The 14397-nt window shown below is 35.8% G+C and overlaps 1 protein-coding gene across 1 annotated transcript; it reads right to left on the bottom strand.

The window, feature by feature from the left end:
* Nucleotides 1-5266: 5266 nt before the first annotated feature.
* Nucleotides 5267-11874, bottom strand: LOC103865706 (MLO-like protein 12). Its single transcript, XM_009143544.3, has 15 exons — nucleotides 9185-11874; nucleotides 8915-8972; nucleotides 8539-8783; nucleotides 8310-8426; nucleotides 8161-8221; nucleotides 7720-7808; nucleotides 7536-7610; nucleotides 7335-7429; nucleotides 7166-7215; nucleotides 7025-7065; nucleotides 6710-6883; nucleotides 6582-6617; nucleotides 6412-6479; nucleotides 6247-6307; nucleotides 5267-5833 (listed from the first exon to the last, which is right to left on the bottom strand). Exons 1-15 carry the CDS (start codon nucleotides 9299-9301, stop codon nucleotides 5402-5404), a joined length of 1719 nt encoding a protein of 572 aa, XP_009141792.1. The 5' UTR covers nucleotides 9302-11874; the 3' UTR covers nucleotides 5267-5401.
* Nucleotides 11875-14397: the final 2523 nt, after the last annotated feature.

The raw sequence follows: 14397 nt of genomic DNA on the forward strand, positions 1-14397 counted from the left end.
GGATCGGAACTTGATGCTAAGGCCGCGAGGGCGTCCGCCTAGACGTTCTCGGAGCGGGGGATCCGGGTAAGGGCGAATCAGTCGAAGTCTTGAGCTAGACCTTGGACCAGTTTGAGGTACGCGTCCATCCGTTCGTCTCTGGCTTCATATTCTCCGCTGAATTGACTGGCCACTAATTGGGAGTCGCAGTAAGCGTGGAGATTGCGTATTTTTAAGCCGCGAGCCAAACGTAGACCTGCGATCAATGCTTCGTATTCGGCCTCGTTGTTTGAGGCATGGAATTCCAGTCGGAACGATTGTTCCAGGATCTCGCTTGTTGGAGATGTGAGACGGATCCCGATACCCGATCCTTGCTTGGATGAAGATCCGTCGACGTGGAGGAGCCAGGTGGAATTTGGTTCCTCGTTGGTTATTGCTCCTGTTGGAAGTTCGACCAAAAAGTCCGCGAGCACCTGTGATTTTGCGCTCGTCCTTGGTCGGTATTCGATGTCATACTCGCTCAATTCGACCGCCCACTTCGCCAATCGGCCTGATTGACTTGGGCTATGCAAAATTGTCCGTAAGGGAAAAGTCGTGAGGATAACAATCGTGTGGGATTGGAAATATGGTCGTAGTTTTCGGGCCGATGTTACGACCGCGCATGCCAATTTTTCCATCAACGGATACCTAGATTCGGCATCCAGCAAGGTTTTGCTTATGTAAAAAATAGGTTTCTGCTCCCCGCGTTCTTCCCTGATCAGGACTCCGCTTACGGCTGTTGCCGATACCGCGATGTACAAGAACAAAGGCTCTCCTTCCACGGGTTTTGCGAGGACTGGAGGAGTAGCTAAATAACGCTTCAGCTGTTGGAAGGCGTTTTCGCACTCTTCCGTCCATTCGAATTTTTTATTTCCTCGCAGGACGTCGTAGAAGGGCAGGCACTTATCTGTTGATCGTGAGATAAATCGGTTAAGTGCTGCGATTCTGCCGGTCAGTCTTTGGACTTCCCGTTTATTCTTTGGCGAAGCCATCTCGATTAGAGCGTTGATCTGTTTTGGATTTGCTTCGATACCGCGGTTGGTGACCAAGTAGCCGAGGAATTCTCCTGATGCCACGGCGAATCTGCATTTCGTCGGGTTGAGCTTCATGTTATGGGAATTTAGTTGTGCGAAACATTCTTCGAGATGTGACACGTGATCCCTTGCTTTGAGGGATTTGACAAGCATGTCGTCGATATAAACTTCCATCGTTTTTCCGAGTTGTTTGGAGAACATTCGGTTCACGAGTCGTTGGTAAGTTGCTCCAGCGTTTTTGAGGCCGAAGGGCATTACCTCATAGCAATAGGTTCCGCGATCGGTAATGAACGCAGTCTTCTCACGATCGTCGGGATTCATCCTAATTTGATTATAGCCTGAGAAAGCGTCCATGAAGGATAGGAGTTCGTTGCCCGCCGTCGCTTCTACCAGTCGATCGATATGTGGTAGAGGGAAGCTATCCTTTGGACATGCCTTGTTTAGGTCGGTAAAATCTACGCAAACTCGCCACTTCCCGTTTTTCTTTTTGACTACTACGGGGTTGGCGAGCCAGTCGGGGTACCTTACTTCCGTTATCGACCCAACTTTAAGCAGTTTTTCGACCTCATCGTTTACTGCGGTAGCACGTTCGGGTCCCAGCTTCCGTCTTTTCTGTTTGACGGGTTTGAATGTTGGGTCGATGTTCAGCTCGTGACATGTTATGTTAATGTCAATTCCTGGCATATCTTCCGCAGCCCACGCGAAAGTATTAAGGTTCTTTTTAAGACAGGTTATGAGTTCTGTCTTTAAAGGCTCGTGGAGATTGGCTCCGATCTCGACGCAGCGCTCTGGGAAGGCTTCGTCGAGACAGATCGTTACCACGGGTTCACAAGTTGGCTCGCGTTTTTCGTCTAGAGCTGCGAAGATACGAGATTGCCAGAAGAATTCCGCTGAGTCCTGACTTCGCGTATCTTTGCTGGAGGTCTCTTTCTCCGCTTTCTTAGGAGTAATTTCGAGGATCGGTCTCTTTCGTTTTAGTTCCGCGGCGAAACAGACCTGAGAAACTCTTGGATTTCCCCAGATTACCTCGACTCCGTTAGGGGTCGGGAACTTGAGGCAAAGATGGTAGGTTGATGGGATTGCGCGCATGGTGTTCAGCCATGGCGTCCCCATGATAACGTTGTAAGATGCGGGGCGGTCGACGACTAGAAACTCTGTGATGTTTGTCACGGTTCCGGCTTTGACAGCGAGTCTAATCGATCCGTAGGCCATGGTCGTTTCCCCCGAAAGCCCTAGCAGTGGGCTTGGGCATTTTGCGATCTCGGATTGACTGATCCCCATCTTTTCAAGAGTGTCTTTGAAGATGATATCGGCCGAGCTTCCGGTATCGATTAGTACTCTAGCGACGTCGATATCTCGAATTGTCAACTCGATAACAAGGAGATCGTTCCGAGGTTTGGCTCGATCGACCGTTTCTCCCCCCCTGAATGAGATGACATTCGCGCACGTCGAACCTCGCATGTCTTTCCTGATCGTTGAGTGGTTTTTGCGGGTTAGATTGATCCGTAAGTCCCCCTCCTTCTAGCGCCAAACTGTGGGAACCGAAATTCGCACTGTCGATTTCCGTTTAAATAAGGAAACTAAGAAAACCCTAGTTTCCCAGAGGACCCGGATATCTGTTAATTACCACACGTCAAGCAATCAGAACACGAGAATAACAACGATAAAAATAAGAAATCGAAAAGAGAGCAAAGTAGATCTTATTCCGAATCTGCGTATGAGCGTTACAACAAGGTATAAGCCTGGGCTCGAGAGCTGTCGGCGAGATTCCTAGTTCTAGCAACCCTAAGACGGCTAAACCTAATTGAGTCGCAGCTCGAAATAACAAAAACGGAAAGTTGCCTAAATCGCTCTAAGTGCTAAGTTTGCTCTGAAAAAGTTCCCCCTTGTGCTCCTCGCCTAGGACTCCTTATATACTAGCTCCAAGGTCGGTTTACGCTTTTACTCTTCTGCCCTTAAGCCGTCATAGCATAAAAACGGAGATATTCCATTTTTCCCGATCTTCACAATTATCTTCAAAACTTCCGTATTTATCCGCGGAAACTTGACATTTATCCTTCTTCGCGGGCCAAGCGCGAACCATGCTGTGGTTCACGGGCTTTTGGTTAGGAAAAAACCGTAGGATGGGCCTCGAGTCGTGTTTTAGGTCCCTTTGGGCCGTCTTCCGACTCGACACGTTTACTACGAGTTTTCCGCGGTTTCTAATCCGCGAAGTTTGATCGATGAATTAGAATAGCGGGAAACATAGACTGAGCTTGCTACGGTCTTCGAGAGATAGCATTCGAAGGTTTGACGAGAATGCAAAGACTGGTGTCGTATCGATGTTCGGAAAGGTTCAATCGCTACACAGCGACCGAACTTTGGCTCGAGCCCGGTCGCTATGTAGCGACCGAGCGAAACGAGTGCTCGGTCGCTACGTAGCGACCGAGCTTCGGCTTGAGCTCGGTCGCTACGTAGCGACCGAGCGGGACGATCGCTCGGTCGCTACGTAGCGACCGAGCTTTGGCTCGAGCTCGGTCGCTACGTAGCGACCGAGCAGGACGGTCGCTCGGTCGCTACGTAGCGACCGAGCTTGGCTGAGCTCGGTCGCTACGTAGCGACCGAGCGGGACGATCGCTCGGTCGCTACGTAGCGACCGAGCTTTGGCTCGAGCTCGGTCGCTACGTAGCGACCGAGCGGGACGATCGCTCGGTCGCTACGTAGCGACCGAGCTTTGGCTCGAGCTCGGTCGCTACGTAGCGACCGAGCTTGGCTGAGCTCGGTCGCTACGTAGCGACCGAGCGGGACGATCGCTCGGTCGCTACGTAGCGACCGAGCTTTGGCTCGAGCTCGGTCGCTACGTAGCGACCGAGCGGGACGATCGCTCGGTCGCTACGTAGCGACCGAGCTTTGGCTCGAGCTCGGTCGCTACGTAGCGACCGAGCGGGACGAGCGCTCGGTCGCTACGTAGCGACCGAGCGGGACGGACGTTCAGTCGCTGCGTAACGACCTGTTTCGAGCTTTCGTCGGACATCTCGATTCTTTCTTCCGCCAAGCTTTTTCGTAAGGAAGAATCTATTTCGAAAAGTACTCTTCGGAGAAACTCTTATTTTCTTCTTCGAACGTTTTGAATGTTTAAATTTGTCGTAACCGTTTTTGACCCCAACAAAAGTGCGAATTGGTTAAGGCCATAGAAACTTTGCTATTAGAAATTACGTGGTTTATATTACCACGGCGATTTATTGATGAATAACATAAAAGAATTTTTTTTTTATAAATCATGACTAAATTCAGGGAATGATGATTTAAAAAAATAATCATCATAAACAAAACTGTAAACATAAAGTATACCAAAAAACTGTTGAGTCCTTCTCTTATTTCTAAAACTTAATATTATAAACATGACGAAAATAATATATTACGTCCGTTTAGGTTGAGTCAGAGGCGGCCTTGGACAGAAACGGGAGAAGCTGGTGCTTCCGGCCGCCACTAAATTATCAATAATACCGGCCACAAAATTACATAAATAATTCAATAGGTCAACTGGTAAAACATATTTTTAGTGCAGAGGAGGTAAGGAGTTCGACATAACATATTGATATTATTTAAATTTCCTTTTTCTTCTTATAAAACTAAATATAAATAGGCCACATTTTTTAGATTTGCTTCCAGCCCATTAATTAGTAGGATCGGCTCTGGGTTGAGTTTACCATGGATACTATTGAGTTAATGAGTTTTAGCTTGATCTATGAACTCAATAAATCTATCTATCTATGAACTCAATTTCCATCTTAAGCATTCACCTTATGAGAGTGAATCCATACATAAAATCATAGAACACATATTTACTTTCCATTTACATCTTGGTTTTATATATGTGATCAAATTTTATACCAAACTAAACATATTTTAATAAAAAATTAACGTAAAACAAAATTCCGCGGCGTAGCGCGGGTAATTACTAAAGAAGATGGACCACACTAGTCTTTGTTTCGCTTGTGATTGGACATTAGGGAATGATGAATGTATAGTTGTCTGATATGTCAGTCAAAGTAGGCCAGCAAAGAATTTTCAACAACCGAGAGACACGCTCAGCATTTTAACAATAGTTAATTCCAACCGTTATTAATTCGAATATAGTTAGGCCGTTAGCGATCTATGTGATGTAATATGATATGCGATAATTTTACAGAAAACTATAAAAGACATTTGCTTGCCTCTATACAAAGACATGATGGGCTTAAGATGTGCATATCTTTTATGTAGATACTAGTATTAGTTAATATTGGGCCATTTAGAGAGAGAAGATGCCATTCGAAACTTTAAATCATTTACAAAGAGTAAACAGCAAGTAAAGTATATAACTCATATCATTTCTTGAAAGTAAACTCCGGCAGATCAACCCTGACATGCTCAGTAATCTCTCTCTCTTCTCTAACAGGACTTGTGGTGTCAGCATGTGGATGCTGACTATTGGTGTTTTCGGAATCTGTGATCTCATGTTGGCAAGAGACACTCTGGGATTCAGGATCGAAGAAACGCTGATGGCCTTGGCCGCCGTAATCAGAGAATCTAGGAGGAGAAGGAGAGGCAGTGAAGCTAGTTTGCTGGTCAAGGCTGCGGTTATGGTAGTTGTGAAGGAGATGCACTGGTGACATGCCATGTGTTGGCGTGGTAGGGCGGCTAGGTGTGTTGGACCCAGAATGTCCATGTTTAGTATGTTTCTTGGCCGTGTTGTGCCATTTTTTCAATGCATTGGCTACCCTGTCGTTGAAAATAGTCGGCCTCATTGAAGTTCCCATCTGTAATCACGGTTTAGCGTTAGAGAATCGTATATCAAGTTGATATGTAATAATTAAATATATATGAGAATTGAACAAGTATCAATCTATTATCGACAATAATTTGGAGTAAGAAAAAGTCTAAAATGTTGACATTATATCAAAATTCAAAATTTCAAATGGCAGATCAGAAAGGCCACACTGAAAATAAGTTATGACCTAATGATCTTATATATATATTAGATTGAGTTTAACCACTCATTGCTAAAAGTTAGTTTTTATGAGAAGAAGCAATCATATGAATATGTGCATACTATATTGTACATGACATGTATCAAACACTACGTTTAGCAATTTAGCTATCTGAGTCACGTTTAGCAATTTATGTTGTACATAACTGTATCAAACAAAACGTTTAGAAACTTAGACTATACCTGAGTCACGAGAGCATAGAGAGGTAGAGTGATGTAGCTGCATAGAACTTGTATTAACACCCTGTCGTATGCAACAAGAAAAGTTTAGTGTAAAGGTACAAAACATACTTATTATATATTAGTTCTGTATATATTATAAATAGCTAGTTGTGGAAGTTAACAGACCCCATGACGATCCTGATTGTAATATCTTCCGTTTTGTGGTGGAAGCAATTTTTAAGTGTGAACTCGTACTGCAAAATTAATAACAAAACCGTCATCAATTAATTTAATGAAAACACCTTTTTAAGATGAATTTTATTTGGTTATTTGAAAAGAGATGGATTTTTTCTCACAGTGCTCCAAACGAAGAAAGCAAGTTGAAATGCATTCTGTAAAAAATACGTTAAACAATTGTTTTTAGGAAAATTATAATTAAAACTTAAAAAAAAAGAGGAAATACATATGGGTAAACCAATTATACCGTGAAAAGAACCAAGTGAATGAGGAAGAGAATGAAACGAGGACGACCAAACCAAAAGAGATCATCACCCGGTTCAACCACCGGAGCTCCTTTAACCACATCTCCTTTATCTTGAATCCTTAGTCCTAATTTTGATATTATTACTTGAAGTTTTGCTCCTACTACTAATATCACCTTCAATTCATTAAACATACCAACCATTTAATCAATATCATTAATATATGTTCACAACCACAACTGCCAAACAAAACCAACTGAGCATAATACACCAGTTCAAAATTTTGAATTTGAAGTAATGTGTATATAATTACTTACAAGCAAAGGGATGAAAGGCAGCCAAAGATAGGAAGCCCATCCTATTATAATTTCCAAAAAGAAATGAAAGTTAATATATGTCATTTTCGTCGACATATAATTTGTGTGATTTCAATGAAATGATAAAGATTTAGGACCAACCATGTGTATTAGTCAATATGAACAAGACAGCGATGCACCATATCAGTGGGCTGCATTTTCATTCACACACAAAGATGTTGTTAACAAGTAATTTAATCAGATATTTATAATATTATGGAAAACTAGATTATTGAAAAAAATAATAATGAATTTATATAAAGAAACTGACCTTATACCGACAACAACCTTGAAATCTTCTTCCAAAGATCTTTGAATGTATTTTTGGAAATCGAAACGAGCTTCACTTCCTGCTGGCAAATGTGCCTGCACCAATCATCCCTTACTCGATTAATATAGTTTTTTCAATTAAAAATTCGATTATGGAATTAAACAATATATAATATATATAGTAATTAGTAATATTATTTACCATGATAAACCCATGTCTTAGTGTAAGATAATCGACCTTTGTCACTGATCCAAAGAACTGTCTGAAGAAACAAGTCTGCATACCCCCATTTATCCATAAGTTTTGTTATTATTGTTAACCAAATTTAAAATGCAAAAAATAATATAGAACTTTTTAAAATAAAATATATAAATTGAAAACTTACCATCCAGAGGGTAACAGAAGACTTGCTCCATACATTCAAATGTCTACGTCCAAACGATGTGTCTCTTGCAAACCTGAACCTCTCTGGATCTACAATATTTAATCAATCAGTTAAATACTAGAGGACAGTGCACATATATATGGTTAATTTAAAAAGTGAGGGTACTTTCTTTCGTTAAATTGTTTATTCATGAGTCAAACAAAAGGAGTTGTGTCATCGGAATATTCCACTGACAAGTCCGGTTATTTAAATCAATAAAAAACAACTTATCAATTAAATAAACCAACTTGATTATGTAAGTTGCCAAAGTCAAGCACCCACGAAAATATTTTATCCGACCAATATTCATTTTCTTTATAGACTGAGTTTTGCTTTTATTTCCTTTGGATATTACTGCCAAAAGAAACTCTATAGCGATGAGATAATTAATGGCTAACATACCATTGGCATATTGGTATTCAATTGTTTTGGTCTCTTTCTCCCATGATTTCCATTTCTTCATCTGCATATTACATATATTTACATATCACAAAACTAAACGCATAAGTACATTATATGCACTTGTGAAAATGTATGAAAAGATCATGCACCTTGGTCTTCCCCAAAGCATAGGTTGTAATACAGTAGAGAACATGAAAAACAGCGAGCACAAAGATGAATATATGCAGCTGGTGGATACCGTACGCGGATACTAATGCTACTTTCCCCTGAAAATAATAATTCACAACCAATAAAATAATAATAAGATTCCGATAGTAGTTGTTAAATAAAAGGAGGAAACGTTAAAAAGATACAAAGTAATCAGTAATTAAAACATGCCTTTTCTGCGCATTTGTCATAACCCTTGGTGGCTAAACTTCGACGAGGACTATAAAAGTCGTTGGAGTCATAGTCTTCAAGAATTTTGCGACCATCGTCGATATAATCTTGACCATATTTAGCCAGCTCTTGTGCCCTACTACAAGGATGCCAAGTCGCAGCAGCTCTATTTGGGATGCAAATTTCGGAGACTGGTGTTTGTAACACAACAAGTAGAAGAGATATGAATCCCAGTAGCATCAGTTCTATTTTCATCGCAAACCAAAAACAAAAGTTAGTTTGAAAAACGAATAGGGAAAGATTGATCAGATTGTGATATAAAATGACATATCAGAATTCATTATAATAATCTTTATAGAAGAATAACTAAACTTGCCTGCTTTAACCTTTTCAAGAGCTTCACACAAAGCTTTCTTATGCTTCTTCTTAAACCACTACAATGATAAAAGAAAAAGTTGAGATTATACGAGCAACGTCCAACTAAATTTTGATTTTCTAAGATAAAAGAATTATGTAATAAGCTTTGGAGGCCTTCTATAATGAAATTATTGTATATTTTCTTATAATCTGGAGAAGAGAAGAAAAGAAAAAAAAATGAAGATTTGGACAATAAAAAGACGGAAAAGAGAAGAAGAAATATACGTACATGACCAATAAAGTGCAAGAAATATTCGATCAAGATGGAGATGAAAAGAATAACGAAGCAAACAACAGCAACAGCCCATGTTGGTGTCTCCTCTAATGATCTCTCTTTTATTGCCATTAATTACTTTCACTAGCTAAACCTCTTTAAGTTTCTGATATGTATATCAACTTTTAGGGTTTCACAAGTCTTATCTCTATTAGGGGAAAATGAGAAAGAAAGTGATATGGCTTTTGTTCCTGTTCTGTCTATATATATACACACATGTTGCAATAAAATAAAACAAAATACATATATACATGCGCTGTTATTTCTTCGCAAAGAATACAAAAGAAAGTCAAACAAGTGTAAGCCGTAATTATTTATTAAGAACTCAGGGAAGACTTTTGACTAATTCAAAGGTTAAGACTTGTGGTGAGTTAAAATAAAAAAGAATTGAGATGAATAGGCTTTGTGGGACTTGTAGCGCAACCGTGTGAACGACCACTTCTAATCGCATACCTTAAAATTCAATTATAAAAATCAAATAAAATGTTCGGTCGTTATGAAAAAGACCGATAGTTTGGTGATGAGGCTGCATTCATCATTATTGCATATCGTTATGACTTTTTACAATGAGCAGATAATGATTTTTTGGCAGTTATTACGAACGTCAATGTTTATAACTAACCAAATATTATCTTCCAACATATTATATACATGCAGAATGATATTCCTTTTTATGCTAATATTGTTTGAATTAGTATTGTGTTATTCAATTTAAGCTTGTAATCGACATTTATATTTTTGATTATTGGGTTGATTAATAGAAGTAAATATTTTTTGTAAAGAAATTATTTCTTTTTCTTTTTCTATCTAAAGAAAGATATTATTTCAAAAAGAGAAATAAACGAAGTGGTATAGTCCAATGATATTGTTCGACTGGTAGATAACGTTTTGTGAATCAAGGCTAGGAAAAAAATCTTACCACACTTACGGAAGTGTGTTATTATTCTTGATAGTTCCTTAATAATTTCTGATGTAATTAATTAACGAAACATGGATACTTTTGGCAATAAGAAAAAGTGGCCACGCATTAACGGGAATGAAATTTGAACAGGTCATATGGGTTAATAATAATATCACCTCCGTATTACGTATACAATTATATAAGCAAATAAGTTACACAATTCTTGTTGACCCAAAAAACTAATCAATCCTTTCTCAAAAAAAAAAACTACTTAATCGCTGATCAGGGGCGTAAGTAGGTTGAACAAAGGTGTGACCCATGCGGACATGCCCCACCTTCTTTTTTAATTTTCCTTAAGCAATTAGTCCAAATTTTATTTATATGTCCCTTAACTAGATATATATTACACTAAGTGCCCATGAAAAATAAAACTCTAGGTCCGTCCCTAATCCTGATCGATGACCGCTTGCAAAATGAGTTTTTTGACGTGAAAACAAATATTTTTTATTGGGGTTGTAGTTGAAATTTTTCTATATGTTTAATCGTGTGTACTATGAAAGGAGCTAGGCAGCCAGCTATAGCAATTTTTTTTTTTTAGTAGTGGGCCTTTCGACGTCAAAAAAAAGAAGAAGCAATTTTTAGTAGTGGTAGGTGATCTACTGATCTCATATCCCAACATGAAAGTCCTTTAATGTTTTTATCTTTTTTGGCACCAATCGATCGGCTTATCTACATAACTTTTTTTGGGTACAAATCAGCTTCATTTCTAATGATAAATTCACATATTTATCAAAACAAAAAAACTATCCTCTTAACATTTCCTACACATCTACATTGCGTAAATGTAATATCTCTTATCTAGATGATTAAAAATTGTAGATTTTGACAAGAGGCGGTAGGAATAAAAATATTTTTATAACCCAAACTAGTTTGATTAATCATTTACGAATAATATGATTTATATAGTTCAACATTTTATACTTATATGGGTGTTTTTAATATGTGATTTTTTATATTTTCTCCTTTTCGGCAATATGCTTTACATTCTAATATATATATATATATATATACCCATTTAAATGAAAAATTTTGGATTTTATTTTTGGGTTTTGGAAACCAGCAAAATTGTCGCAATTCAAAACGTTCAGATTTGCATTTAAATATTTACTAACAATTTACGACAGTTTAAGGAACACTTTCACTTCTACCCTAATGAAAGTGTTATGCTTTCTTCATACGACCTAATGAAATCAAAATATTTTCTACATTTTTTTAAGGGAATCAGTTTGATCTATTTCAGAATATTAAAATTTTATTCAAAAAATAATTTGGAAGTACTTTAAATCCGATCTAAATTATGAACTTAAACATAACCAGTACTGAAAGAAGTACGTTCGTTTGACTAGGATAAGACTTTTTTCTGAAACAAATGTGACATCCGTTCTTTGGTTAATATATAAAATTAAGTGTTTTGTCTGCGTGTGCGGACATAATCTTTTAAATATGACTTATTAGTTTAAATCAAATCAGTATGGTAAGTGGCTATTTATGTTTTCAAAAGAATAAATCAAACATCAAATTATTTATATATGAAAAGTTTATCATTAAACACACTCACATATTAAAAATATTTTAAAAATTTTATTATGCAAAATTTTTGCTTAACTAATATTTATTTATGAACTGTTGTATATCTTAATTTTAAAATTTTATAATAGAAAAATATTATTTCACGATAACAACACAATATATAAGAATTAACTTCTTTTCTAAAAATATGATATTATTGATATAAAATTCGTTTTTATTATTTAATAAAATATATACAAAAATCATTAAGATAATAACACAATATATAAAAATTATATTTTTCTTTAAAAACATGATATTATTAATATAAAATTCATCTTTAATTATGCAATAAAAATATATATATATATAAATACATTAAGAATATAAACGATATTAACAAGTCTAACTTTTAACGTGAAAGCTCAGGTTGTGTCGAATGGATTAGACACCCAACGTGATTAAAAAAAGTGACAACTTATGACAACACGTGAATAGTCTAGATTACTTCTGTGGGACCAGGATACTTCTGTACAATTCAAAAAAAAATAATTGCGTTACTTCGAATTTTGATGGAAAAAGCACCATACTGGTACAATTTCCCTGATTGTCAATTTCGATATGACTTAAAGTGACGGTCCGACAATTAGTACTTACTCTTATTCTAATCAATTTTCTTTTTATAAGCAACAAACAATACTTTATGAATATAGCCAATACGGTAATGCCTCGTACAATTCAATTTTAATTTAGTATTGGAGAGTTGAATCGGAGAAACTTTATACTAGTTTCTATCATCCTAATCTAGTAATGTGTATGACTTTCAAATCTTTTATCATTTTTATAGTTTATCAAAAGATAAATATTTCTTCCCATTTTTTCTCTCTTCTTTTTCAAACTTTATTATTCTACATTGAAAATTTTGGCAAAATGTCATTGATGAAGATGCCTTTAGACTAATGTTAATAATAACTAAACATAAAAAAGAAAGATTAATGTTAGTAATAAAACTTTATTGGTTTTCGACGGCGGTTTTTCGACATAGTAATTATTTTTAACGTAAGCGATATAATGTAAACATCACACAGTAAATTCATTACCAAACCTTGATTTTCTATTACAAGTGTATATAGCTTTAGGGTATTTTTTCTTCTTTTCATGTTATGGATTTTGGCTTTTACCATACACTATTCTTTGTTTACCCAAAAAATTCTTAAATTTCTCTCTCTTACGAGTTGGAACTTCAAAGGAACAGTGGTTTTTGGTAAAAACTTTTTACTCTTTCTGATTAAATAAAATTATACTTAAACCGTTTCATAGACAATTGATAAAATGAATGCATTATATATTAGAGATCGATAATTGGAGTCAACTCAAATCATATTGACTTTGCCATTCCATATCGATCTTAAGTTCCTATGCATTGACCCTCTCTGGTAAGGTTGTGGTGTAATATCATGTGTACATCTTTGCTTTGACCCATAGTTGCAATTTTTCTTTGAATTTTGTATTACTTATCCACATCATCATCCAATTTAAAATGATTGCCAGTCATCTCCAAAAACGTGACGCTGCCTTGTTTTTCCTGCAAGTTGGACAAAGAACAATAAATAATACTCAGATTTAATTTTCAATTAAATTGAGACTCGGTGATTTTCCTGTGCTCATGCACGGATATAAATATTTTTAAAGTAATTAATTATTACTTACTTTTAATTTCAAATGAATTTATAATTTATATGCATCATTTATATTATATTATTTTAATTATACATATGATTTTATATATGTTTTATCTAATCAGTTTTGTTGTTTTTCAGTCGATTTAATTATCATTTGGGTAAATTAGATTGCATATATGAATTCAACTATAATTTTTTTATTCTATATATTAAAATTTTGATTAATTTCTTATTTGTATTTACGTGGTTGTTGACTTGTTGTCTTTGATATGTAAATATATCTTATGAAGATTATGTATAACTTAAGATATATTGTGCTTAGAATGAAATAAAAAAATAAACTAAAGTGTCTAATTCCAAATTACATAAATTAATATAACGAAACGATAATATTCTGAAGTCTCATGCATATATATAAATTTTACAAAAGAACTAAATTGTAATAGTTAGTTAATATTTTATTTTCATTTTTAATATGTTTTGAGTTATTCTACGATTTATATTTTTAAAATAAATTACTATGTCTTATAAAATTAAATATCTTATCGTAGTTAAATCTATGATTTTAGATATAAGTTGGATTAGTCGAATCATTCATGTTGTGAGTATATTGAGTTACATATATTCTTTCAAATTCGAAATGAAGTATATTTATTTTTTTATTATAATTAAGTCAAATGTGTATGTATTTCATAATATATATCAAATTATATGTTGATGTTTTTGTTAAAAAATATTAGAAAATAAAGTGATGATCAATAGGAATTTACTTGCGAAAGTAGCTGATACATTTTTGAAAGCTCATGTATACATATCAATATTTACAATAATTAAAATATTTTAAAAATTCTAAATAACTTTATGCCTTTGATTTATTGAATGGAAACTAAAATTTATTTTAAATAACCTTAAATATGAGAATTCAGATTTGCTTTGGTATTTTGATTATGGTTCTATTAAGTTCCACAAACATAAAAACATAAAATTTGAAAGCATATTTAATATTAAGAAAAATT

Source organism: Brassica rapa, chromosome A04, assembly GCF_000309985.2.
Source record: "Brassica rapa cultivar Chiifu-401-42 chromosome A04, CAAS_Brap_v3.01, whole genome shotgun sequence".
In the NCBI taxonomy this organism is placed as follows: Eukaryota; Viridiplantae; Streptophyta; class Magnoliopsida; order Brassicales; family Brassicaceae; genus Brassica; species Brassica rapa.